At 47.6% G+C, this 27,215-nt stretch overlaps 1 protein-coding gene across 7 annotated transcripts in view; it reads left to right on the top strand.

The window, feature by feature from the left end:
• Positions 1-15,810: 15,810 nt before the first annotated feature.
• The window catches only part of LOC117883047, a 31,719-nt gene continuing 20,314 nt past the window's right edge, over positions 15,811-27,215 (top strand). For 3 of the 7 annotated variants that reach the window (XR_004647172.1, XR_004647171.1, XM_034781996.1), the window contains exons 1-4: positions 15,824-15,924; positions 19,888-20,020; positions 24,262-24,348; positions 26,077-26,427. Coding sequence is in view for 1 of the 7 variants with exons in the window: in XM_034781996.1 (XP_034637887.1) it covers positions 19,903-20,020; positions 24,262-24,348; positions 26,077-26,427 (556 nt within the window). In the remaining 6 variants the exon portion in view is untranslated. Of the gene's footprint in view, positions 15,925-19,887; positions 20,021-23,230; positions 23,382-23,691; positions 23,790-24,261; positions 24,349-26,076; positions 26,428-27,215 lie in introns of all 7 variants that reach the window. The other 4 variants (XR_004647173.1, XR_004647174.1, XR_004647176.1 and 1 more) reach the window with 4 other exon arrangements.

Raw genomic sequence — 27,215 nt, 5'->3', positions numbered from 1 at the left:
CCCAACCACCTGCCCCAGCCCTGATCCCACCCCAGAGTCCACACCCCCAGCCGGAGCCCTCACCCCCTCTTGCATCCTAACCCACTGCCTCAAACCGGAGCCCCCTCCCGCACCCTGACCTCCTCATTTCTGGCCCCATCCCAGAGCCCGCCCCCCTCATCCCTTCCAGCACCCCAACCTCCTGAGCCAGCCCAGTGAAAATGAGCAAGTGATTGAGGGTCGGGAGAGTGATTGACAGAGGGAGGGGATGGAGTGAGGAGGTACAGAGCCTCAGAAAAGGGGCAGGGAGGGACCTCGGAGGAGGGGCAGAGCAGGGTGGGGCAAGGGTGTTTGGTTCTATTCAAGTAGAAAGTTGGCAGTCCTAAAGGGTAGTAATTCATGTTGTTGCAGCACGAGAAGAGAATTGTATGTTTGTGTTTAAAGCTCTGTTCTACACAGTTGCATTGTATTCCATTAGTGTGCAACTGAAATGTAATTTCATCAATGGTCACATTATACTTGTGTTTGCTAAGAATGGAATGTCTGATAGATTGTTTTATGTCTAGAAAGTAGCAGCCTCCTTGCCAATTTGTCCCTTTTCTTCCTTCAATATTATGTCCACAGTTTAGAAATGAAAATAAAATTATACTTCCCCTAAACTACTGAGCATCTGGTTTAGACCTGTGCTTAAATTAATCTAAACAGGTAACTCTTTATTATTATTATTTTGGATTACAGTAACATGTAGATCTCCAACCATGGATAAGGGCCCCATTGTGCTAGGCCTTGTGCAAAGCGATGGTCCCTGCCCTAAAAAACTTACAATCTAAGTATAAAAACACTTGAGTATTAGTTGTTCTCTCTGTGCAATTTGTACCCAGTATTAACAAGTGCACTAAACCTGGGGGTGGAATTTTGGACCAAAATTGTTTGATTCACTTTTCGAACTTGCATTATCTGTTTATTTATGATTTTAAAAGGGCAGACTTTGGAAAATTAAGGGAATTAGCTAAAAATTTCAGCTAGACTGAATAGTGCAAGGACTTAAATATAGAGGAGGTTTGAAATTTCATCAGGTCAACTACATAAAAGCTATCAAATGTGCATCCCAAGTCAGAAAGACTGCAGGGAATGAAAAAAGGAGGTGATCAGCAAAGAAAGCTACATTGTGAAGGTTAGAAAATGTAGGAATAAATGAGAATTGCTAAAAATCAAGCTGAATTTGCTCTTGTCAAGGAAATTAAAATAAATCTGAAGAGGTGTTTTAGTTATATAAATTATAAGAAATAAGGAACAATGAGGTTGGGCCACTATGCAGTGTGGCTGGGAAGGAGATGAAAAATAATCTAAATACACCTCTACCCCAATATAACGCTGTCCTCGGGAGCCAGAAAATTTTACCACGTTATAGGTGAAACTTGCTTTGATCCGTCAGAGTGCGCAGCCCCGCCCCCCGAGAGCACTGCTTTACCGCGTTATATCCGAATTCATGTTATATTGGGTCACATTATATCGGGGTAGAGGTGTATAATCCAAAAACTAAATGAATATTTTGCCTTGGTATTCAATTAGGATAATAATATGGAACATGTGCATGAGGGCAGTATGGCTGATGGAAATGCGTGTTTAGAAATGGAAATTACCACATCTGAGGTAGAAGAAAAACGTAAAGAGCTTAATATGCTCAAAAATTGGGGGGTGGGGGCTAGCTAACTTCTGTCCCAGAATACTGAAAAAACTGGCAGATTGCTAGTTTGGTAGCAAGAATTTTTAATACATCTATTTGTGGGTTGTACCATATGATTAGAGAATAGCTAGTGTCCTATCTATATTTAAGAAGGGGGTGGTGGGGGGGAAAGAGATCCGTACAATTACAGACAATTAAATTAACCTCAGAAGTATGCAAGGCTATAGAACACAAGTTGGAAAAGACAGAGGAGGAGATATCTAGGTGTGTGAGTTGATCACAGGATGACTATGAGTCACCAATGTGATGCAGCTGTGAAAAAGGGAAATGTGATCCTAGGATGCATGAGGTGAGGCATTCCAGTAGAGACAGAAGTTTTAATGCCACAGTACAAGGCACTGGTAAGACCTCATTTGGAATACTGTGTACAGTTCCGGTCACTCATGTCCAAGGAAGATTAATTTAATCTGGAACAGGTGCAGAGACGAGCTAGGATGATCAGGAGACTGGAGGGCAAATCTTATGAGAGGAGACTAGAAGAGCTTGGATTGTTTAGTCTAGCAACAAGAAGGCAGAGGGGGATAAAATCCCTTTGTATAAATGCATTAGGAGGGTAAATACTAGGGAGAGTGAAGAGCTATTTAAGCTAAAGGACAGTGCTGGCTCAAGAACAAATGGATATAAAATAGCCATGAAAAAATTCATGTTGGAAATTAGAAAAAGGTTTCTAACCATCAGAAGGGTGAAGTTCTGGAACAGCCTTCCACTAGGAGTTGTGAGACCGAACAATGTAATGAGATCGGAGAGAGAGCTGGACAAATTTTTGAGTGCAGTTGTATAACAGGGTTGTATGTGATGGTAGGGCTCAGCCATCCTGAGGGTCTCTTTGGTTATATATTGTTGTTCCTAAAGTTCATGCTTCAGGGTTTGAGCCAGCATTGGCAAGGGTCAGGAAGAGACTCCCTAATATATTCTCAGAGGAGTTTTTAAATCTCCTTCGTCTGAAGCATCAGGGATGGTCACGGCTGGAGATGGGACATTGGACGGGGAAGTTCAGGGTTCTGAGGTGGCACCGAGCATTCTCTCTCTCAGATTCTTGGCTGGCTGGTTGATGACCATGTGCTCTAACTGATCACCGTATTTGGGGGGTGGAGAAGGAATTTTTCCCTGGGTCAGATTGGCAGTGAGTTTGAGGGTTTTTAGCTTTCCTCTGCAGCATGTGGGTGTAGGTCGCTTGCCAGGATCATCTGTATATCATTCCCTGTCATTGTGGGGGCTGGTTGCATGCTCTTAAAGGGGGTAGCAATCACTATGGTCCCTCTGCACCATGAGAACTCAGGGTTGCATCAGACCTCCCCATTGTTGTTATAGCACCTACTTGTCTCTTGCTTACACAAGGTGCAGTCCATCCCCAGCTTATTATTCAACATCTAACTGAAGCCACAAGGGATCAAGTAAGGTAACACAGATTGCAGGGCCAGTAATTTGCAAACATCCAGGTCTACAACTCCTTCATGTCAGCTGCAAACAGCACCTCTGCCAATAATATCAGTAATGGTTAGTTAGCCAAATAAGCACTTGGATGAAAACCAGCAGGCTAAAGCTGAACATGGACATGCCTGAGGTGATGCTGGTAGAAAGAAGGAAGTGCTTTGAATAACTTCCTTCCTCTATAACTATCCCCGTTATTGAGAACATGTGCCCCCAGAATGTTAAGGCAATCCATAGCCTCGGGGTCCTCTTGGACTCAGTGCTGTTGAACACCCAAATACCTACAGCAACAAAGACACCATTTCTATCTGCACCTGGCTAGAAGATTGTGCCCTGTTCTAGCAGACTGCCACGCATCTGACAGGTTTTGTTGGCAGCAACAAGAGTCAGGTTCAGCTAGCTGGTAGTTTCTTTAACAATTATCAGACACCATCAGCTCAAGCCCCCCGTCCCTGAAACCTGGGCAATACCCCCGTCCCCCCTGGGCAACCTCCATAGGCAATACTTCTCCACTTTCAAGCACTGAGTCTGTGTATGAAGCAGGGAACATTGTATTAGAAAGGGGGAAATGAGACACAGAATCACCTTGGGGGAAACTAGCAAAGAATAAACCACAAATATCTCTATATATGACTATTAAGTAAAACTCCCACCCCCCAGCCCAGCAGTGTCTTTGGTAATAGTCTTTAGAGTCAGTGTTCCACTTGTAGTGTGAACACCCAAACAGGCAATGTTCCTTCAATAGCCAGTCTACCCCCTCTTTTCAACTGCACCCACACTCACTGTTTGTTATCTAGGGTTAGTGAAGTCCAGAGTTCAGGCACATCCATCTCCAGCCCTAAGTGAAACACCAGCTGGTCTGCTCTGGGGCCCCCACCTTATAATGCAGCTGTGATGATTTCAGCTCTAATAATGCTAGGTAGCATTACAGGGTTCCTCAGTTATGCTGTTGCTGTCCTTTATAGCTTCACCAAAAACCACCTCCAAACTGCTTCAGGTCACAGTACAGTTGCTGTAGAGGAAAATTATCTCTCCACAAACTCTTCAGAGAAGATTCAGTAGCATATAGGACCCTAAACAGAGTTCATACCAGCTAAAATACACTCATACCAGAGAATAAAAACCTCTTTCTTTAACTTTGGCTAGACTCTGCTACCCAACTGTGCCAGACTGCAGTATTGGTCAGGGTGACCTGTCACCCCAGGCACATTTGGTGCTGTTCTCTTGCCCTTTTGTTACCCAACAGGAACAACAACGTTTTATTACCCTCACCCCCCCCAAAAAAAAAATTAACTGAATTTTAAACAAAATTGCCTAAACCTTCACATAGCAGAGATGCAAATGAGGCCTTGCCTATTTAATCATTTCCCACAGCTCACCAACAGATGTCAGCAGAGAGCTCTCTCCCCTATGGATCCTCTGTCCACCTGGAGTTTTCCAAGCAGCTCTGGGCTGCTCTTTCCCCTGTTCAGCAACAGATTGTAGTAGTGACTTTCCTATCTCTTCAGAGCTTCAGGCCACAGGGCTTCTAAGACACAGACCTGGCCACAGAGATCCATGCATGACTGATCTCCAGGCTTAATTATTGCAAGTCATTATATCTAGGAAAGAAATCGAACTCTCCAGAAAAGTTCCAACTGATACAACATGTAGCCACCCATCTGCATATGTAAGCAGGGGAATGGTCCCGCTATTGCAGGGAACTTTCCTGGCTTCTGCACTACCCCGGTGAAATGGGCTAGCGGAAGGATCTGAGTCCTTGCTCCCACTTCCTTTACCCGGAGGCCTCCCTGCCCTCAAGGACTCCCCTTCTACTGTCCTGTCTAGCAGTGTCCTGGTAACCCCAACAAGGCTGGGCCCAGGATTCCTGGGGAGCTCGACCCCCAACCTTGCTGTGGTCACCTAGGACAGGGGCTAGGGTGTCCCCACTCCGGGGTACTCTCTCTGCACTGGACACTTCCCTGACCAACTGATCATTACATTTAAAGCAAATACAATTTATTTAATCAACTATTAGTTTAAAAAGGAATAAGGAAAAATGGGAAAGGTTAAAGGAAAACACATCACCCCGCTCTGTGGCAGGGAACATTACAAACAGTGTCTCTGGAATGTCAGAGCAGTTCACAGACTGTTTCTTGTATAGGGTTACCATATTTCCACAATCAAAAAAGAGGACACTGGGGGGGGGGAAGCCCCACCCTAGCCCCACTCCCATCCACTCCCTCCCACTTCCCACCCCCTGACTGCCCCCCTCAGAACCCCACCCCCCTGCTTCTTGTCCCCTGACTGCCTCCTGCTGAGAACCCCCCACCCTAACTGCCCCTCCAGGACCCTACCTGTCCCCTGACTGCCCCAACCCCTTATCCACTTGCATGGGTGGCAGGGTTGTAGGAATTTTGGTGGTGCCCAGAACCCCCCCCCCACCTGCCTAAGGCTCTGGGAGGGGGGTTGGGTGGGAGGAGGAAGTCTGGGGTGCAGGTCCTGGGCTGGGGATTAGGGTGCAGGGTGCAGGCTCTGGGATAGAGTTTGGGTGCTGGGTGCATGCTCTGGGCTGGGGCAGGGGGTAGGTGTGCAGGAGGGGGTGAGGTGTGCAGGCTTTGGGATGGAGTTTGGGGGTAGGAGGTGGTGCAAAGGGAGGGGGTGCAGGCTTTGAGAGGGAGTTTGAGGGCAGGAGGGTGTGTGTGGGAAGGGGGAGGGGGTTTGGGAGGGAGTTTGGGGATAGGAGGGGATGCAGGGGTGAGGCCTATGGGTCTGAGGATGAGGGGTTCATGATGCAGGAGGGGGCTCAGGGATGGAGCAGAGGATTAGGGTGCGGGGGGATGAGGGCTGGGGATGAGGGGTGTGGGGCGTTGGAGAGGCTCAGGGCTAGGGTGGAAGGGTAGGGTAAGGGCAGCCTGTCTTCCCATTAGTGGATGGGGGACGCTAGGACCCGGGGGCAGCAGACAGCAGTTGCTGCTGGCTCTGGCAGTATAAGCAGGTAAGGGAGAGGCAGGCAGGGAGGGGAGGCCCCACGGGGGGGGGAACGCGCGGAGGGGGAGTGGCAGGTGGAGGTCAGGGACCCATCCAATATTCCCCCGCTCCCTGGCTGCCCCCCCCCCAGACTCCACTTACCATTCTGGCTCCACGTGTTTGCAAAACACGCTGCCCAGGGGTCGGTTTGTGTGTTACACAGGGCTGCAGACAGAGGGAGGGGGGAGCAGGGGAGGGCTCTGGCTGCTGGAGGCCAATGGGANCCCCCCCCCCCCCCAGACTCCACTTACCATTCTGGCTCCACGTGTTTGCAAAACACGCTGCCCAGGGGTCGGTTTGTGTGTTACACAGGGCTGCAGACAGAGGGAGGGGGGAGCAGGGGAGGGCTCTGGCTGCTGGAGGCCAATGGGAGCAGCTCAATTGGCCCAGCCACCCAATCAGCAGCCGCACTCTGCATGGATGGGAGGGAGGGAGGAGAGTTGAGAAAAAAAACCCGGACATTTTAATCTTGTTACCAATTCCTCACGGACGGCTATTTAGAGACGCAAAAGCTGGACATGTCCGAGGAAATACGGATGGATGGTAACCCTATTCTTGTAAGTCCCAGGCCGCCTTCTCAGGCCCTGGCTGTGCTGCAGGGATGCTGCGGGTTGGACACTTGCTCTGGTGTGGCCACATGCCCTCTGGCTCTAAGTGGCAGGATCTTCTTCCCAGTGTCACCCCCGCCCTGTCGGGATTACGATCCCCGTCCAAGCCTGGCCTGCAGAGCCTCTTGGCTGAGGCGTCTCCCTGTGCTGGGCCCGCTGCCCAGGGTCCCCCCTCAATCTTCCCAGCTACTCACTGCACCCGGCTCTGGACTGCTCCAGCTCCACCACTCTGTCTCAGCACTGCTGCTGCTGCTGCTGCTCTGCCTCCAGCTCCCTGGGCTGCTTCTCTGGCCCCTCTGGCTCTGGTTGCTACAGCTCTGCTCCCAGTACAGGTCTGCTCTGAGGCTGCTTCTGTGACTCTGCTCCCAGTTCTGACCTGCTTCCTGGGCTGCATGTCTGGCCCCTCTGGTTCTGGTTGCTGCAGCTCTGCTCCCAGGGCAGGTCTGCTCTCTCTGGGCTGTGCTCTGGCTTTGGGGCTGCAGCTCTGCTCCCAGCATAGGGTCTGCTCTCTCTGGGCTGCTTTTCTGGTCCCTCTGGATCTGGCACAGCTCTGCTCCCCAGCTCAACTTAAGCTCCTGCTTTCTCCTTAGCTTGGCCCCACCCTGTCCAACCCAGGCAATTCCAACTCCCACTGAGGACGGGGCCCACCCTGGCCTCCCAACTCTTTGATTAGCATTCAGGCTGACCTGGAGCCTTGACCTCTCCCCATTGTTCCTGGGTACAGTCAGTCTCCATAGGTGCCGACTCCATGAGTGTTCTGGGGCTGGAGCACCCACAGGAAAAAATTTGTGGGTGCTCTGCACCCACTGGCAGCCAAGCTCCCTTCCCCCCCACTCCACCTCCTCCTCCGCCTCCCACCCTGAGCATGCCACATCTCTGCTCCTCCGCCTACCTCCCAGCACCAACAAACAGCTGTTTGGTGGCGTAGCAAGCTCCAGGAGGGAGGAGGAGGAGCGGGAACGTGGTGCACTCAGGGCGGGGATTTGGGGAAGGAGTCGGAAAAGGGGCAGGGAGGGGGTGGAAACTTTGGGGAAGGGGTTGGAAGGGCAGGGGCGGGGCCTCATGGAAGGGGTGGAGTCAGGGCAGGGCCAGGCGCAGAGCGGGGGGGTCGAGCACCTACTGGCGGGAGCAGAAATTGGCGCCTATGTCAGTCTCAGGGTCCTGATTTCCCATCGACCCTTCCCCTTTTAATACTGGGAGCTAGCCAACCAAAACACCCCCACTGAATGTTAGTAAGGGGGCAACAGTCCCCTTACACAGAGGACACAGGTGAGCTCAAGCACAACTACTTAGCACTCTGGTTTCTGTACTGGCTCCTCACTGAACACAGAGCTCTTTTCAAAAGGAGGCTATTCCAAGCCCTAGGATTGGCCTTAGGTACCCGAGGGATCTCCCTCTGTGCTCCCATGACAGATATGTTCCACTGGAACACATGACATTGTCAAATAATAGGGGAAGCTCTTGAATAAGTGAGACAGAAGCTTCACAGGAGCTGGATCTAGACTATGGAATTCTCTGCCACAAGAGAAAGGAATAACCATGGGCCTCACCCTGTTCAGAACAGAAACTCATCTCTTCCACTTAGCTTTCCCTGATTAAGTTTTTCACACACACCAACACCCACCATTCACTTGCTCAAATGCAGACACACACACAAATCATAAAGTGATCAAGCTACTGGGAAGGGAGAAAAAGAAAAGAAGAGTATTATTTTGTATTTTAAATTTTTGGGAACCACTCAGATTCTGGGGTCAGATAAGTTCCTAGATAGAAACATCAACAAAGAATACATAATAATAATAATAGCTAGCTGAGCTTTTATCTAGCCCTTTATGTCATCAGATCTCAAAGAACTTTACAATGAAGCTCACAATCATTATTGCCATTTCACGGATTTATTGCTTCTGCTAGGCCAGCATGGCCCTCCATCATCCTCTATGCGAGGCTGTGCTTAATAGACATGATATTAACATCCTTATGTTAATAGTGCCGTGAAAAACCATTAATATAGTCACCACACTAAACTTATCTATAGCAGTGAAATAAAATACTTGGGGCAAGATTTAATTTGTAACTTGTTTAAGAGCTCCCTCTGTGGGACAATGAATGCTGCTGCAAGGCATGAGAAAATCTTTTTCATCAGTTTCTTTTCCTGTAGCCATGTTGTTTTATTCAGGGAGGTAGGATAAAAATTGACAAGACCCACAGCACATATATTTTTGCAAAGAAAAATTGCTTTTTGTGTACAGCAGAAATGGGGTCAAGCTACAAAATAGGGATCTGGATTTTGAAACCCACAAGGTTCAGAGGTTTGAGGTTGTCTCTCTCTCTCTTGCCCCTCACCCCCTGACCCATCTCAACTTCAAACTTGGCTAAATACCAAGATTATTTTTTCTCAGACTTTTTTAGAGTCACATAAAATGAATGCAGACCAGCCACTCTCCTCTGGTCCGAGAATAGTTATGGTAGCCCATACATGGTTTAATGCAGCAATGTCAAATTCACTAGGAAGAGGGCTGGATTCCATGTTTAATTTTGGTTCATGGGCCAGGATATACATTCAAGACTTTATATTCCCCTTTGTCCTCAGGGAATTACCCCCTGACATAAGACGGAGGCTTGCAAAGTGATCAAGGGGTAAACTCCTCTGAATCATTGTTTCAGACTGTCTGCAGACCCAGGCAGACATGCCATCACTTTACGCTCAGGTCACATTTGGAAGGATCTTTGTGCAGCCAGGAGGGCTAGACACTTACTTTTATTTTTAAATGAAAACTTAGGTTCTTCACAATCTAAATATGTCATATAAGTCACCTAAATACATCACAATGCCCTGATCTGGCCTGGGGGTCATATGTCTGGCATCCCAGGTCTAGAGGAATGGCTTTTGCCATGGAAGATCTAATATGAATCTTTTGCTGGTTTATTCAACTATTGAACCTTTACAAAATCCAGTGTTACCTATCTGCTCTGTGTTCTTGGGGAACCAGGGTGCAGTACCCAGCTTGTCTGAGTCACAAAATACCCTCCCCCCCCACACCGCCCTCCGCAGTCTCTGCTTGAACCAAAACGGATCAGAAGAAAGACTTACAAAAAGCAATGAAAAGACCATGGGAGACACACCTAAACCCCTGGGATAAGGATGACAGGATTAAGGAAACTCCTTTTAGCCTTATTTGCATCGAAGATGGGACAGGGAGGCATCTCCATTAGCATACAGAATGGAGAACAGAGATTCCAAGGCAAGAACCACACTGAACTCTGGGACCAGAAAAGCAGGGAAGCACTGCATGATGGGAGATCTCTGCTCCAGATGTTAATGAACCCACACCTGCACACACCCAGCTCAGTAGTTATCAGACCAATTCTAGTAATAAATCCTTTATTGGTATCCAAAATAGTGAAGCTCCCTAATTGCATTGTGAGCTCCTTGGAAGGAACACTGCCCATAGCCAGGAATGATCAGTTCCCATTGTCTAGCCTGAACAAAACAACTTTGGTATACTCCCACCAGTTTACACATAAACAAATCTAGTGTTCTCCCTTGAACCATTATTGTTTCCCTACAAAAAACCCTACCCACGCTCAAGTAAGTATTCTGATGCCTGGATCCAAAATCTGCACCAGTTCCATTGGCACTTCATCTTCTCCTGATTGATTGTGCTGGGGGCTCTGCCAGTCTCCAGCACTCTGGACCCTCAGCTACCACCATCACCTGGAACCCCCGATTGATTCAAGCTTCACGGAGTGGTGAGAATCCATCTCTCTCTCTCTCTTTCTCTCTCAGTATAGCCTTCTGACCCTGATTTGTGTGATCAGTTATAGTTTTCTAAACCTGACTTTTATAATCAAATTTAGGTTAGATTTAATATTATAATTGTTTTGTTTGTTTGGCTTCCCTTGTATGGTTATTACCTGGAAAGAAATAAATTCCATGGTTAATCTGGTTGCTTCTCTCTCTCTCTCTCTCTCCCCCCCCCCCCTTGGGTATTTTTTGGTTTCCTCATTTGCTCTGCAGCAACTCTCCTGGTTCCTAAGCTAAAAGATCCCGGCAACCCCCAAAAATCCTGTAGGGTTTGCTCATCAAGTGGGTTATTACCAGAACAATTGTAATGTGAAAGTTGGGATAGGGACGTGCTGAACCTGGGACATATGAGGGTGGCAGCTTGGAAGTGCTGCTCGACCCAGAATGCGGAGTCCAGGGATATATAAGGGTTCAGCTTCGAAGTGCTGATTAACCCAGTCTTCTCAGACATGCTCAGTTAATGTGTGTGTTTTTGTGTGTGTGTGTGTTCGTTTGATTCGTTTGATTCTGGGTTGGAAGAACCCAGCCCTGGGGAACCTAGGTCCTGCAGGATAGCTCTACTGGGAGGGAACTTGCCCCAGGGAGAAGTAGAGCTCCGTAGGTAAACACAAGTGACAGAAGCAGTACATTGATAGAATTACAGAAACGCCTCCCCCCCAACCCAGAAGAGTAACCCTAATAAATTAGCATACCCCAAAGTAACAGGCAAAGCTGGTAACACCAGCCAGTGAGAGAGTGGGTTTCCAGGATGTGAAGATACAGTTCTGCCAGCTCATTTACCATTGTTTGAATGGAAGCTGCTCTGTAAAACAGAGGGTAGGACAACAGCGCTAGGAAGGGAAGTGTGAAAAAATGGGATTGTAACAGAACTATTTTTAAATTTGAACTATACTATTGCTACCACTCATGCTGTAGTAGTCTTCCTGGAGAACTTCATCCTAATCCTTCTCGTTGTCAATGTTGGTGAAAGAGAAGGAGCTAAAACATGCTGCATTTCGCTTCCAATGTCATAGATGAGTGAACGTATTTGCCTGTCTCCTACCTGTTTGCTCACCTATGTAGAGGCCTGTGATGAGGCATCTGCCCCACACTGGCCCATAAAGGGTTAATAGACCCCTAGGGAGGCTGCACAGGAGGCAGCCAATCACAGAAGGGCTTTTAGGAGCAGCCAATCAGGGCTGGGCAGGCCCATATAAAAAGAGCTGCAGCTCCCTGGAGCTTGAAGAGGGAGGAGGACTGGTTGCCTTGCAGGTAGAGGGCAGTAAGCACCTGGGACTTAACAGTGTTGCAGGCAGAGACCCAGGGAGCTAAAGGCAGCTCCTGGCGGGCTGCAGGGATCTGCAAGCTGAGGCCCTGAAGCAAAGGCAAGAGCAAGAGGGGTGCTAGGGCTGCGGGGAAGTGGCCCTGGGAGATCTTCAGAGGAGTCAGAGGGGACGCAGCAGGTGGTGGCCATCTAGAGTGGCCGGGACCCGGAGTAGTGGGTGGGCCCAGGTCCCCCCCCCCCCCGCCTGCTGCTGAGGAAGTGGCTGGAGTGAGGGATGGCGGTACTGTCCCCTAGAAGGGGGGAACACAGAGTGTGGCACAGCCGGCGGGCTGTGTAATGAAGAGGATGCTGCGGTCCTGGGAGTAACATGGGTCCCTGGAGCAAAAGTGACAGTGGCAAGACATTATCAGAGGAGATCTGTGCTGGTATACAGAGATAATCCCCAAGACAGCCAGCAGGAAGTGCCACAGTGGTGAGTCAAGCCCTATCACAATGCCTAAGAAAACCTTTGTTTCCATTCCACAAGGTTGGCAAGACTGGAAGGTTCTGGGGCCTGTCCTCTCTCTAGAGCACAACATATGGCCCGTGGTCCGCATGTGGTCCGCATGGGCTCACTGTGTGGCCCATGGGCGGTGAGTAGGTAAGCAGCAGGGTGGGGCAAGGCAACGGCTGGCTGGCTGGTGGGTGGGGTGGTGAAGAGGTCAGTGGCAGGCTGGGGAGTGAGGATGAGCCAGTGGCAGGGGACGGGGGCAGTGGCAGAAGGTAAGGGGCCAGCAGCGGGCAGGCAGGTGAGCTGGTGGCGGTGGCAGCGCGGGGGGGGGGAGTAGGCGAGCTGGGGGGGGGGAAAGGGTGAGGAGGTGAGTGGGTGGGCAGTGGGGGGGGGGCGGGGAGCCGGGAGCGGGGGGAAGAGGGTTAGGGGCAAGCAGGTGGTGAGTAGGCGAGCCAGGGGGATAGGGGGCTGAGGAGGCGAGCAGGCGGGCAGTGGTGGGGGGACAGGTGTGGGGGTGACTGAGGAGGCGAGTGGGCGGCGAAGAGTGAGTAGGCGAGCCGGGGGAGGGTGGGGGGTATGACGAGCCAGGTGGGCAGTGGCGGGGGGGCTTTATACTTGGGAGGGAGGGTGAGGAGGCGAGCAGCGAATCGGTGGCTGACCTGTTCTACTGATCTTGTCTCTCATAAAAATTGGTCCTTTTTGCTGCTTTTCTCTGGGCTGGGGGTTGTCCCAATGCTGCAAAGAGGGTGTTCCCAAAGGAAAATGCTTGCTTCTAACCCCAGAGCCGTCAGTATGTCTGCTCTTCTCTAGTCAGCCTACTTGACAAGTTTAATTGTCCTTGGTCTAGCTCCCATCCCCTCTCCAAGGCTTGCAGCTGTCTGGAGGTGCCTGCCTTCCACGCCTTTCTCATTCACACCTCATTCATTCAACAGGGCAATTGATGACAAAGTGGGGGGAAGATCTTATTCTACTTCTAGCAAAAAGACATTTTTTCTTTTACCTTAATTATACTACTTTAGGGGCCCGCTATAACATATTATCAAGGTTCAATATCGCTGTTTTGGCGGGGCGGCGTTGGGGAAGGAGGGTTTGTTTCTGCAGGGGTGGGCGGCGCTGGGGGGGAGGGGTTGTTTCCGCGGGGCCAGGCAGCGCTGGGGTGGGGTGGGGGGGGGTGTTTTGGGGCGGCTGGTGGGTTTCGGCCCTCAGCTATTTTCTTTTGAGTAATATGGCCCTCGCTGCTTTAGGAGTTTTGCAGGCCTGCTCTAGAGGAAGAAGTCCTTGGTGCATAGCAGGTTGCTGCCCCCTACTTCAGCTTCTCCAGAACCTCTTGCTGAAGTTCTGGCTGCACTCCTCCCACACTTTTTTCCTTTTGTTCACTCCACAATGTCCCAAGCAATCCGTGTAAATCTCCTCCTGGCCTTGGCCAAACTGTCTGAGGGTACATCTACACTACAGGGGGGAGTCGATTTAAGATACGCAAATTCAGCTACGTGAATAGCGTAGCTGAATTCGACGTATCACAGCCGACTTACCCCGTTGTGAGGACGGCGGCAAAATCGACTTCTGCGGCTTTTTGTCGGCGGCACTTACTACCACCTCCGCTGGTGGAGTTAGAGCGCCGATTCGGGGATCGATTGTCGCGTCCCGACGGGACACGATAAATCGATCCCCGAGAGGTCGATTTCTACCCGCCGATTCAGGCGAGTAGTATAGACCTAGCCTAAGAGGCTTCGTTGCAAGGCTCCCTCTGCCTGAATTACTTGCATTGGTTGTTCCTGCATCCAGACAGAATTCCACTGTGGAGCATGGGACTTGGAGCAGTGGGCATCATGCAGGGGTCTCTGCTTGGTGTCCTTGCACAGGCAACCTCTGTTATCTGCTTGACCCACCCCCTAGACCCAGAGGCAATATGTAACTGTTGGTAGTGGGGGGGCACAATTTAAAGGTGTGGGGGGGGCATGACTGTACGGGGAAATTTTGGCAAACCAGTAAAGTGCCTGAAACCACTATGGCTTATTGTTAAAAGGCGGCCTAGTCAGCAAGCTGTAAATTGGCCATTCAGCAGCCTCAGCTTGACCAAGGCAGGAGGGGGGAGAGGTTTGGGGTGCCACAGAAAGGGCAGCTTGACCCCGCGTCCTTCCTGATAAGAATTGTGTTGAAGTTGCTGATACATGCATTTTAAAAGAGTAGGCTATGCCCCAGGAATGTCTATTGGGTCTCAAGGCTGCAAACTCTGGAAAAACCCACACCTGGTTAATCAGAAGGAACCTCTTGCTTGACCATTGAAACTGCTTACTTAACAAGATTTCTTTAAGGGACATGTCATTCTATTACTAATGTATAAATAGGGGAAAAAGCTTGAGATAGTTGGACTTATTTGGGGACTCTTTTGGACTCTCCCTCTGGATACATCCTGCGGTCCCCACCAGCAGATGGCCGATTTGGCCACTGGAAGCCTGCCACTGTGTCACTTGAAAGCCACACTCAGCTTTGGTAATTATCAAGGGTTGGGGGTGTTTTACTAATCTTGTTGCGGAGGTGTGTAAGTGCTTGAGACTAAATAAAGTTCAGCTTTAAGTGAAAGCACTCTTGTGTTGTCCTGTTTGTGCCAGCCATCTATTGGTCGGATGGCCATGTCTCCCCTGATTTATTTCTTGACACCTTCTCGCACAGAGTAAAAGTTATCAAGAGCTTTGGGTTGAAAGAACCCCAGGTAACATGACGACCCCAGGCATTGCCTCTGAATCTAGAACAGAGGTTTTCAAACTGTGGGGCATGCCCCCAAGAGGGGCACAGAGGAATGTTCGGGGGCTGGGGGGAGCGGCAATGCCACAGGGCTTGGGGAGAGAGCGCCACTTCCACCCCCTGACTCAACCAAAAACTGTAACTCCAAGGTGCGGAGGCAGAGAGGCTCAGCTCAGAAAGTTCCCCCCCAACCCAGACAGGCTGGGTAGCCCGCTGAGGTGAGTTGGGGGTGGAGGTGGTGCTCCATCCCTGAGCCCCACCATGTGGAACTGACCTGAGCCGCCTGGCATCACTGCTCCTCCTCTCCCCCCCCCAAAAAACCCAACATTCCCGAGCCGTACCCCAGCTTGAAAACCTCTGAAGCTGTTGCTAAATGGAAGGCATAAAACTGGAGGGTACATGACCCTCACACACCTTGCCTCTACCCAGAACTACACTTTTGTTTCCTTTGTCCCATTCCACTGACCTCCGTTTCTATCCATAAAGCTTTTAAAAATGAAGTTTAGGGTAATTTGCACACTTGCTAATATGCAAATTAATGTATTGGATACTTTGCTTAAAATGTCACACAATGGCTGGCAGTTAATGCACAAAGGAGTGTTGATGAGTCAGTTTCCTTGAACTGAATGCTCACATATTTTGCTTTCCTGTTACAAATACTAACTGTGGGGATCATGGCTTGTATTTATTCAAGTTGTTCAAAATAACCAATCAGGCAAACATGACTGTTAGAGAGAGGAGTGGGGGTGGGGGGGAGAGTCAGATTGTCAGTCTGCTTTGCAGTTTTCAGATACTGCTAGTTCCTGATGTAAAGAGATCTGGGTGAGCTCCCACAGGCAACTGCTGGTAAGTGGAACTATCTCTTTGTTTTTCCTTTGTAACATAAAATTCTTACTAGCATTACTGTTCTTTTACTTTGTTTATGCTGTTGCAAAACTGTATTGTATAGTTTCTGTAAAATTTATTTTATTTTCAGTCTTCCTAGATTATCTTCGCTTTCTAAATAATGCAAAATAAATGCTTTAACTTTTGAAGACATTGTCAAAGCATGTGCATTACATGCAGATCTATTGCTCCTCAATAGCTGGGAAAAATTATTTAGCTTATAGTCCCAGTACATAATAGATCACGTTGATTTAAGCATAAGCAGAGAAGGAGTCTGCACCACTCAGATGTAAGCCTGGGAGCATTTCACAAATTTTAGGCTTTGTTTGAAGTGTGAATATTGAGCAGACTCAGGGCTGGACAGTATAGGAGAGAAATATATTAGAATGGAACTAAAGTTCAATAGTAGAGCTGGTGAAAAAAGGCAAGTCTTTTCAGTGAAAAGTTTCAAAGGAAACAAAACTGGTTTTACTTTGTTAAAAAACTCTCACAATGTTTCAATTTTTCTATCGAAAGGCTTATTAAAAAATGTGATGCAAACTGAAATGAAACATGTTTGGAATTTGTACCCCCTCCCCCCGGTATCTTCCCTTTTCTCCTCCAGAGACGGATTAGGTTTTTTTTAAACAACTAACAAAATCATCCAAAGCACAGGACTTGGTGGTGATAGTGGACTTTAGCTACCCAAACATCAGTTGGGAAGATAGTACTGTAGGGCACAGATTATCCAACAAGTTCTTGGAATGCATAGGAGATTTTTATTTCAGAAGGCGGAGAAAGCAACTGGGGAGAGGCAGTTCTATATTTGATTTTTGACAAATAGGAAGGAACTGGTTGAGAATTTGAAAGTGGAAGGCGGTTTGCATGAATGTGATCGAGAAATGATAGAGTTCCTGATTCCAAGGAATAGTAAGAGAAAACAGCAGAATAAAGATAAAGGATTTCAAGAAGGTAGATTTTAGCAAATTCAGGGAGTTGGTGAGTAAGATCCCATGGGAAGCATGTCTAAGGCGAAAAACAGTTTGAGAGAGTTGGCAGTTTTTCAGATAGCCATTATTAAGGGCCCAAGAGCAAACTATCCTACTGCATAGGAAAAATAGGAAATATGGCAAGAGACCACTCTATCTTAACCAGGAGATCTTCAATGATCTGAAAATCAAAAAGGAGTCCTACAAAAAAAATGGAAACTAGATCAAATTATGAAGGATGAATATATTAAAAAAAAAAAACCACAAGCATGTAAGGACAAATTTAGAAAGGCCAAAGCACAAAACAAGATTAAATAAACTAGAGACATAAAGGTAACAGGAAAACATTCTACAAATACATTTGAAGCAAGAAGAATACCAAGGATAGACAATAACAGAAAATGTGGAAATGGCAGAAGAGCTAAATACCTTCTTTGATTCAGTTTTCACCAGAAAGGTTAGCGATCGGACATCTAACATAATGAACATGGAAAATTGTAGAAATTCCAGAGGACTGGAAGATGGCAAATATAGTGCCAATCTATAGATAAAGGAATGACAGCCTGAGGAATTAGACTAGTCAGCTGAACTTCAGTAGCCAGAAAGATAATGGAGCAAATAATCAAGCAATCAAATTGTAAACACTTAGGGTACGTCTATACCCAGCCGCTAGTTCGGCGGCTGGAAATCGAACTTCTGGGTTCGACTTATCGCGTCCAGACAAGACGCGATAAGTCGAACCCAGAAGTGCTCACCGTCGACTGCGGTACTCCAGCTCGGCGAGAGGAGTACCGCGGAGTCGACGGGGGAGCCTGCCTGCCGCGTGTGGACCGAGGTAAGTTCGAACTAAGGTACTTCGAACTTCAGCTACGTTATTCACGTAGCTGAAGTTGCGTACCTTAGTTCGATTTGGGGGTTTAGTGTAGACCAAGCCTTAGAAGATAATCAGGTGATAAGTAACAGTCAGCATGGAATTGTCAACAACAAACTATGTCAAATGAACCTGCTAGCTTTCTTTGATAGGGTAACAAGCCTTGTGGAAGTGGTAGACGTGGTATATCTTGACTTTAGTAATGCTTTTGATCAGTGGTGGGCAACCTGACAGTTTGTTTATATTTGCAGGGCTGCCCGCAGCTCCCAGTGGCCGCGCATGGTTCGCTGTTCACGGCCAATGGGAGCTGCGGAAACAGCGGCCAGTATGTCCCTGTGGTCCGTGCTGCTTCCCGCAGCTGCCATTGTCCAGGAACCACAAACCACAGCCACTGAGAGCTACAGGCGGCCGTGCAAATGAAAACAAACTGTCTGGCGGCCCGCCAGTGGATTATCCTGACAGGCTGTGTGCAGACCGCAGGTTGCCCACCAGTGCTTTTGATACTGTCTTGCATGACTTACTCATAAACAAACTAAGGAAATATAGCCTAGTTGGAGCTACTATAAGGTGAGTAAATAACTGGTTGGAGAACCGTTCCCAGAGAGTAGTTATCAGTGGTTCACAGTCAAACTGGAAGGGCATATTGAGTGGGGTCCTGCAGGGATCAGTCTTGGGTCCAGTTCTGTTCAATGTCTTCATCAATGATTTAGATAATGGCATAGAGCAAGGGTTGGCAAACGTTTTGGCCTGAGGGCCACATCTGGGTATGGATATTCTATGGCAGACCATGTATGCTCATGAAATTGGGGTTTGGGTGCAGGAGGGGGTGAGGGCTCTAGCTGAGGGCATGGCCAGAAATGAGAAGTTCAGGGTGCAGGAGGGGGCTCTGGGCTGGGGCTGGGGGTTGGGGTACGGGGGAGTGAGGGCTCCAGCTGGAGGTGCGGGCTCTGGGGTGGAGCTGGGGATGAGGGGTTTGGGGTTCAGGAGGGTGCTCTGGGCTGGGATCAAGGGATTCGGAGGGAGGGAGGGAAATCAGGGCTGGGGCAGGGGGTTGGGGTGCAGGAGGGGCCCAGGGGTGCAGGCCCCGGGTGGCACTTACCTCAAGCAGCTCCCGGAAACAGCAGCATGTCTGCCCTCTGGCTCCTACGCAGAGGCATGGCCAGGCGGCTCTGTGCACTGCCCCGTCCACAGACGCTGCCCCTGCAGCTCCCGTTGGTCGCAGTTCCCAACCAATGGGAGCTCTGAGGGTGGTTCTTGGGGGAGGGGCAGTGTGCAGAGCCCCCTGGCTGCTCCTACGTGCTTCTACGCTGCTGCTTCCGGGGACCATGACACACATGTGCAGGGAAAGCTCCAGACCCCACTCCCCGGCGGGAGCTTGAGGGCCAGATTAAATTGGCTGGCAGGCCGGATGAGCAACAAAAATGATTGAAGGTCTAGAAAACATGACCTATGAGGGAAGATTGAAAAAATTATGTTTTTTTTTTAGTTTGGAGAAGAGAAGACTGAGGGGGGACATGATAAGTTTTCAAGTACATCAAAGGTTGTTACGAGGAGTCTAAACAATTCTCTTTAACCTTTGAGGATAGGACAAGAAGCTTAAATTTCAGCAAGGGCGGTTTAGGTTGAATATTAGGAAAAAACTTCCTAACCGTCAGGGTTGTTAAACCCTGGGAAAAAATGTGCCTAGGGAGTTGGTGGAATCTGCCACTGGAGGTTTTTAAGATCAGGTTAGACAAACAATTGTCAGGAATTAGTCCTTCCTTGAGTACTGAGGACTGGTCTAAATGACCTCTCAAGATCCCTTCCAGTCCTACACTTGTATGATTTTCTTCAGTGGACAAGAGTGGGGAGGGAAGGGGTAAGAAAGGGGGAAGGGAGATGAAAAATGGGGGAAAAAAAAAGTTTTGAGTCCCACTCAATCAAAATGATTTTTTAAAATTTCAGTGAGAAATCAGAAAAAAATGGAAGAATTCAATTTTTTAAATGCAGATGTTCATGTTCAAAAAATATTTTTCATCAGAAAAAAAGGTTTTACATAAACTTTTGACCGTCTCGGATATCTACCTGTGTCATTTCTGACAACAGGTGCATGATAAGGAGATGTTGCATTCCTGTTTTATGAAGGAGATGGGGTCCCGCTTGCCTCTGTCCCCTGTGTGGGTGGTTACACAAAAGCTGCCAGTGAGAGTCATGCTAATACATGACTGCTGTATTCCAGGTGAGAGCGTCCCAGCAATTTATAATGTCATTGCATTTTCAGTATTGTTTTATATCATGTTCTTTATATAACCTAATATTTCTTTTGCTTTTTTGTCCACTGTTATTTATTTATTAGTTAATATCGCAGGAGCAAGATAAAACCCTATTGTGACAGTCTCTGTACAAACACAGTGTTAAAAGGACAGCCCCTGTCCCAAACAGGGCCACCCAGAGGATTCAGGGGGCCTGTGGTCTTCGGTGACAGGGGGCCCCCGCCGCCGAATTGCCGCTGAAGACCCGGCACTTTGCAAAGGGTCCCAGGGTGGAAGGACCCCCCCGCCACAGGTCTTCAGGCCACTTTGGCGGTGGGTCCTGGAGTGGAAGGACCGCCCGCCGCGGGTCTTCAGGGCACTTCGGTGGTGGGTCCCGGAGCAGAAGGACCCCCCGCCGCCGAACTGCCGCCGAAGACCCGGAGTGGAAGAAGCTCCGGGGGCCCGGGCCCCGTGAGTTTTCCGGGGCTCCTGGAGCGAGTGAAAGACCCCGCTCCAGGGTCCCCAAAAAACTCTCGTGGGGGCCCCTGCGGGGCCCGGGGCAAATTGCCCCACTTGCCCCCCCCTCTGGGCAGCCCTGGTCCCAAAGAGTTTAAAGTCTAATTTAATTCAAGATACATTAGTGAGTGTAAACAGCAGGGGAAATGGAAATAGATGGTCAATTCTTCCCAATGCCAGAGAATCTAAGAGTGAAATTTGGGCACTGGAGGGCAAAAAACAGTTATATCAAAGCTGGCTGCTAGGAAGTGGTTGGGCAACAAAAGGAGGGTTGCTGGAGAAAACAAGGAAAGCACATATATCTAGTTGGAGAACTTTCCAGGAGGTTTGTGGATGGATAAGGGGGCTTAGTGGAGTTGGATCACTTGCAGGAAGGGTAAATCAGGCATCAGCGGCTGAGGATTGTTGAATTGAGGGGCTATGATTTAGTTAGTACAATTCTCCTCAGTGCTTGAAAAGTTAAATGGAAAATGTCCAAGAAAAAGCTTCCAAGCCATTAAATCATAAACGGCTATCACATCCTGTAAACAGTAACGACATTAGAGAGGGGAACATCTGCTTAGAAAAAGCTTGTGAGAGTAGCAAACACACTGTATGTGGAGGAGAGATAGGAGGGCAGAAAGGAGAAGGTCAAAAGGAGGCAGCTAATAGCATAACAGGCAGTAGATACTGGAAGCTGGAGTGGATAACATCCAAGGGCCTTTCCTGCACCAATAGTGATGATACTCAGCCGTTCACTGTGAAGTTTGTTTTTTAAAATTAAGTTAGAAGTAAATGTCATGTGCCTGATTAATCAATGCCACGTAGCTAAGTCAGGGTACGTTTACAAAGCCCACAGCAGCGAGACTCAGAACCTGGGTTGACAGATTTGAGCAACAAATGGCAGCTCAGACTGGAGCCCACCTTCCTCCATAGGCTGGAGAGTCAGAGCTTCTGCCTGAGCCACAATGTCTGGGCAGCTATTTTCTGTCAACCCGGGCTCTGAGACTTGCTGCCGCTTGCTGGGTAGACGTACCTCAGTGGCCACTATAAAGGGACTGTTCTAGGCTCATGCCTATTTCTCCATCCATTACTGTTTTCTGCTCCACACACACCCAGACTAATCAGCGCCCCCCTTCCCGCAACCTTCTAAAATAGCCTCTCTCTAGGGGCATGTTTTACACCCCTTTGAAGTCAATGACAGAAAATATCATATAGCCATTATATAAATCCATGGTACACCCACATCTTGAATACTCCATGCAGATGTGATTGCCCCATCTCAAAAAAGATATATTGGATTTGGAAAAGGTTTAGAAAAGGGCAACAAAAATTATTAGCGGTATGGAATGGCTTCCGTATGGGGAGAGATTAATAAGACTGGGACTTTTCAGCTTGTAAAAGACAACTAAGGGGGGGATATGATTTGAAGTCTATAATCATGACCTGTGTGGAGAAAGTAAAGAAGGTAGTGTTATTTACTTCTTCCCATAACACAAGAATTAGGGGTCATCAAATGAAAGTAATAGACAGCAGGCATAAAACAAAAGAAAGTATTTATTCACACAACACATAGTCAGTCTGTGGAACTCCTTGCCAGAGGATGTTGTGAAGGCCAAGACTATAACACGGTTCAAAGAAGAATTAGGTAAATTCTTGGAGGGTAGGTCCATCAATGGCTATTAGCCAGGATGGTCAGGGATGGTGTCCCTAGCCTCTGTTTGCCAGAAGCTGGGAATGAGTGACGGGATGGATCACTTGATGATTACCTGTTCTGTTCATTCCCTCTGGGGCACCTGGCATTGGCCGCTGTCAGAAGACAGGACACTGGGGTAGATGGACCTTCAGTTTGACCCAGTATGGCCGTTCTTATGTTCAGTGGGACTCTCTTCATTGACTTCAATGGGATTTGAATGAGGCCCAAAGTTAGGAGGTTTTGTGTGTGACACTGTAAGTTACTAATATCAGTGAATAGACATTTCTGCCTTGTCATTTACTGTAACATAGAAGATCATTTAATTCCCAATTCTGGCAATTCCTTCTCTCTTGTGCAGGGCCTGCCTTTCTTCACTATAGTGAAGGAAAGACTTTCACCAGCAGGTGTATTCCTGGAAAACCTACTGGACAGGGGTTGTGATTGCTGGTAATAGAGGGAGGGGCAAAAGGAGAAGGGGGTGTCAATAGGATAAAAGGATGGGGGAAATCGGAAAACAGCCTTCTAGATTAGAGACCTTCAGTGGCACGATAAGATTGCCAGTGATTGACAGAAACTGATTATGCAACCAGACCACCTTAAAGACCTTGCTGGAAATCAATCCAAGTGTCCCTCAGTCTGTAAGGGGGCCATGTCATTTTGGGATTTGCCATGATGATGAGGATGAATTAACAAAAAATAAATCCCTGAGGAGAAATTCTAGCAGCAGGTGGTTTATATTGCTTCAGATTTAGGTTTCAGATAATCACAGATGATTACTAAAGAAGTTAAAGCCTGAAGTTCAAGGTCACAGGGGATTAAAAAGCAGGTGCCAGGCATATAAACGAAAGGGTATTTCCAGGTTAGACTCCACCTGCCAGACACATGTATATCTCTCTGCATAAGACTATCTATTGTAGTACTAAAATTTTGTTGAGCAGATGAATACAATTTCTAACTGCACCTGTTGCAGCCTTAAATCCAGTTTCAAGCTGAATTTCTCCTTCAGGTAATGGGGGAAACAGTCATCTATTTACTAAGTGCCTGATTCAAAGTTCATGAATGGGAATTGTTCCTTTGGCTGCAGTGTGCCCCTAAAAACAACATTTAAAAATGGAATTTCAGTAGTGGGCAGGCCTGAAGTTCTCGTGTTGGGGCAGGTATGTGGATTTAAGTTTCTAATAATTCTTAGCACATATGTAGGGCTAGAGTCAAGGACTATTACACTGGCCCATCTGGAGGGGAAGGTGTAGAGTTATGCTGCTTTGGGACACAAACACTCTCAGTGTGGAAGGGAACCCACATACACTCTGCCCCCACTCCATAGCACCCTGTTCATCCATCCCGCCTCACAGATAGGTGCACTGGGGAATAAGGCCATGGTCATGCTTCTCCCCATCCTTTTTGGTGTCATTTCTGCTTTTTGGGTGGTAGGAGAAGAGAGAGCAATTCTTGTGTTTTCCAACACAGGAATCCCTGTGGAGGGGACTGGGGCAGATACAGGAATGGCACGAAGGATGTGGGAGGTTTTACCAACACTACTGATTCTCACAACAGTTCTGAGTTAGGTAGGGAAATTATCCCTTGATTTCATCTTTGTCTCAGTGACTTAACTCGGGGAGGGGGGTCAGTTTTAGTTGGAATTATATCCCAGGGGTTCCTGGCCTCTAATCCAGTGCTAAGACCTGTGCTTTGGGGACAATTACTAATTATTGTTGCGGCAAAACAAAATTTCCCCAGAAGGTCATCAGATCCCCAGGAGCTCCAATTCCTCTCCTCTCCTTTCTCCAACATCCTTCACAGCCCTGAATGTCCTATGTTGCATTAAGACACTCCTCAATAGAGGAAAGCTATACACAGCTCCTACCACAGCCTTTCCTTGGGTCAGCCCTAGAACAAGTACGACCTTAGCTCTGGCCGTGCCTGATGCTAAATGTGCAGACTTCGCATTCTCCTATGGAACTGCAGGTCACTTGCAGTGATTGCACTGATCCCATCATTACCGTGTGTGTTGCTGATTTTTACTGTATGTTTCCACAGGGTCCTGCTGGCATTGTACCAAAATGTTACCTGCTAGTGCAGGCCTCCTCGGCAGGATGAATTACAGAATTTTGAGCCAATGCCTGAGTATGTATAAATTCCTTCCAGTACCAAAACATATCTAAGAACAGTATTAGTTGGACACTGAAATGTGTGTCAATCTCTGTTTTAAGCCCTTTTTGCACACTGTATTCTGGAGCAGCCGGGATCTGTCTGACCACTTGTGTAATCTAGATCAGCCTCAGGGCTGCTCCAACTTGTGCTCTGCTTCCCATGGTCCACAAGGCATTAGCAAGCTAAAAAATAGCAGTAGTGCAGGGCAGTTTGCCCATGGTGCTTTTCAATCCCAACAGTAGTAGCGTCGATGTGGTGGCACAGGCTTCAGCATCTACTAGCAACATGAGTATATACCTCAGCTTCTACTCAGGCAGCTAATCTGTGCCCCCATGTCTTCACTACCATTGTTACCCATGTTTGCTAGATTAAAGCTAGCACTGGTATTTGTAGATTCCATGGCCAGGAGGGACCATTGTGATCATCTAGTCTGACCTTCTATATAACACAGGCCAAAGAACTGCCCCAAAATAATTCCTAGAGCAGAGCTTTGAGAAAAACATCATCCAGTTTTGATTTAAAAATTGCTACTGATTGAGAATCTACCACAACCATTGGTTGGTACATTGTTCCAACAGTTAAATTATCTCACATTTAAAAAATTATACTGTATTTCCAATCTGAATTTGTCTAGCTTCAACTTCCAGCCATTGGATTATGTTAAACCGTTCTCTGCTAGATTGAAGAACCTATTATCAAATATCTTTTTCCCATGTAGCTGCTTATAGATATGATCAAGTCCCTCCCTTAACCTCCTCTATAAGCAAATTATATTGAGCAACTTGAGCCTATCACTATGAGGCATGATTTCTAATGCCTATCTGTGCTACAATCACACCCTCATATTGCAATGCAGACATACCCAGAGCCCTCACTCCAGCTCTACATTGGCTGTGGAGATCCTCTGCATGAAGAGTATCCTCAGGGACTCATTTCCACCCCATTTAAGGCCACCTTACACTGCCAGAACAGCACAAATTAGCCTACGTGTGAGTGGGAATCAGGATATGCTGGTGCAGCCTCTGTTCGCATTACATTCTCTGCACTAGCTCAAGCCCAGCCTTAGGCACTCCACTCTGTTTTACGATGGTGTGTAGAGTACATTCACTGCACACACCCCTAGTACAGCTATAAATAACTTTGTAGATGGTTAGGCACTGCTTAGGCAAACAGAGAAGAGACCTGGTGGGTAGGTACCCTACATGTTTCTGCATACCCAAGCTGTGCCTCCCCCATCTATGCTGCAATGTCCCCATGTGCTCACCGCCAGAGCCTTTCACCCACTGCAGTGAGCTGCCAGAACCTTTCCCTGGTGCCTCCTCTCTGCCAGAGTCTTTCACAGGCACATGTAGCTATACACCGCAGCGTGAATGCAGCCTGCTTTTCACTGTGGCGTGTAGCTACACATACCCTACACGCCACCAACATAGATGAGGCCTAATTGTGATCCAGCCACCTGTCCAGTAGGAAATGGACAGAGAGCACCAACTGCTTAAACATATGCCACCCAACCACCATCAGAAAGGTTAATGTTTCATCACAGCCTTTCTGGTCCGGATTCACATTAACGTCCCTGAGGAACAGGTCCCCATTACCATTCCCCTGTCCTAGATCCCCAAATGAACATTGTTTCATAGATCTGGGATAAATACAGCATAAGACTAATTAGCCTGGCTCTTCCTGTCTTCCCTTTCTCTCTAGTGCTGCTACTGGTTTTCCACTGGTCTCCAAAAATAGCAGAAGCCCAAGAACATAGAACTGTTGGTACGGGCTCTTCAGTGCTGCTGACTGCATTGCCCATCAATGACCAAACAGTCATAAAACATATACTGTGGGAATGCATAAGTAGTGCCCCAACTCTCAGTATTGTGGATTACTATGGAACTGGAACAGAACCTATTATCTCTAATTCCTATAAAGACAGAGTCATTTTCTATTCATCCAATGGCTCCCTCTTGTTGAAAAACGTACAAGAGACAGACAGCGGGACCTACAGAGCTACCGTCAATTTGAACAAAATTGAAGCCAGGCAAACTACACTGCTAGTCTTAGGTAAGTGAAAGAGCAGAAGTATTTATAAAACAGCTGGCAGCACAGAAAAATTTTTACTGAATAGATCACACTAATGTGAACAGAGGCTCTGCGGGTGCATGTTTCAAGGAAGCAGCTGCACAACCTGTTCACCATGAAACAGCCTTGCAGTCATTTATAAAACATTTACCCCTGTAAGATTGGACAAGGATCTGTTACGCTTGACAAGGGGATGACACTTCTAAAAAATGAAAAATAAGCTGGATATCAGAGGGAAAAAGTTTTAGTCAATTCTGACTTTGCAGGGAAAATGCCAACTCTCATATCACTACCATTATTTTCTTGGAGGTCTCGCATCAAAGTCATCCTAACTTGACCCTGACTAACTTATTAAAGCAGAACCCAAGATGGTGTAGCTGAAGAACAGAGACTCTGGTTCTAGCCACACTACACGTGTACATTTTTACCCAAGCAAGAAATCCCAATTTTGATTTCACTGAGTTATATATTAAGGTTCTGCAACATATAGTCATAATGTCCTTTAACCTTGTATATGACACTGAGAAATAGTCTTCCAAAAGTGGTGGAGACTCCATCTCTGGTAAACTATATCACTAGACTGGAGAACGTACTGAAATATATTGCAGGGAATATCCCTACACAGCACCCTAAGAATTGACAGACTAGGTTGTTTATGATTCTATCAGGACCATATCATTTGAGAACAAGAAATTTCTAAGTGGGTTAGAGCAAAGGAGTAAGGAGACAAACACAAATTAATAAGGTTGAAAGACAATGGTGTTAAAAAA

The sequence above is a fragment of the Trachemys scripta genome, chromosome 9 (assembly GCF_013100865.1).
Source record: "Trachemys scripta elegans isolate TJP31775 chromosome 9, CAS_Tse_1.0, whole genome shotgun sequence".
Lineage (NCBI taxonomy): Eukaryota > Metazoa > Chordata > Testudines > Emydidae > Trachemys > Trachemys scripta.
The sequence above is the reverse complement of the archived record's forward strand: the minus strand, read 5'-3'. Positions and strand labels throughout refer to the sequence as shown.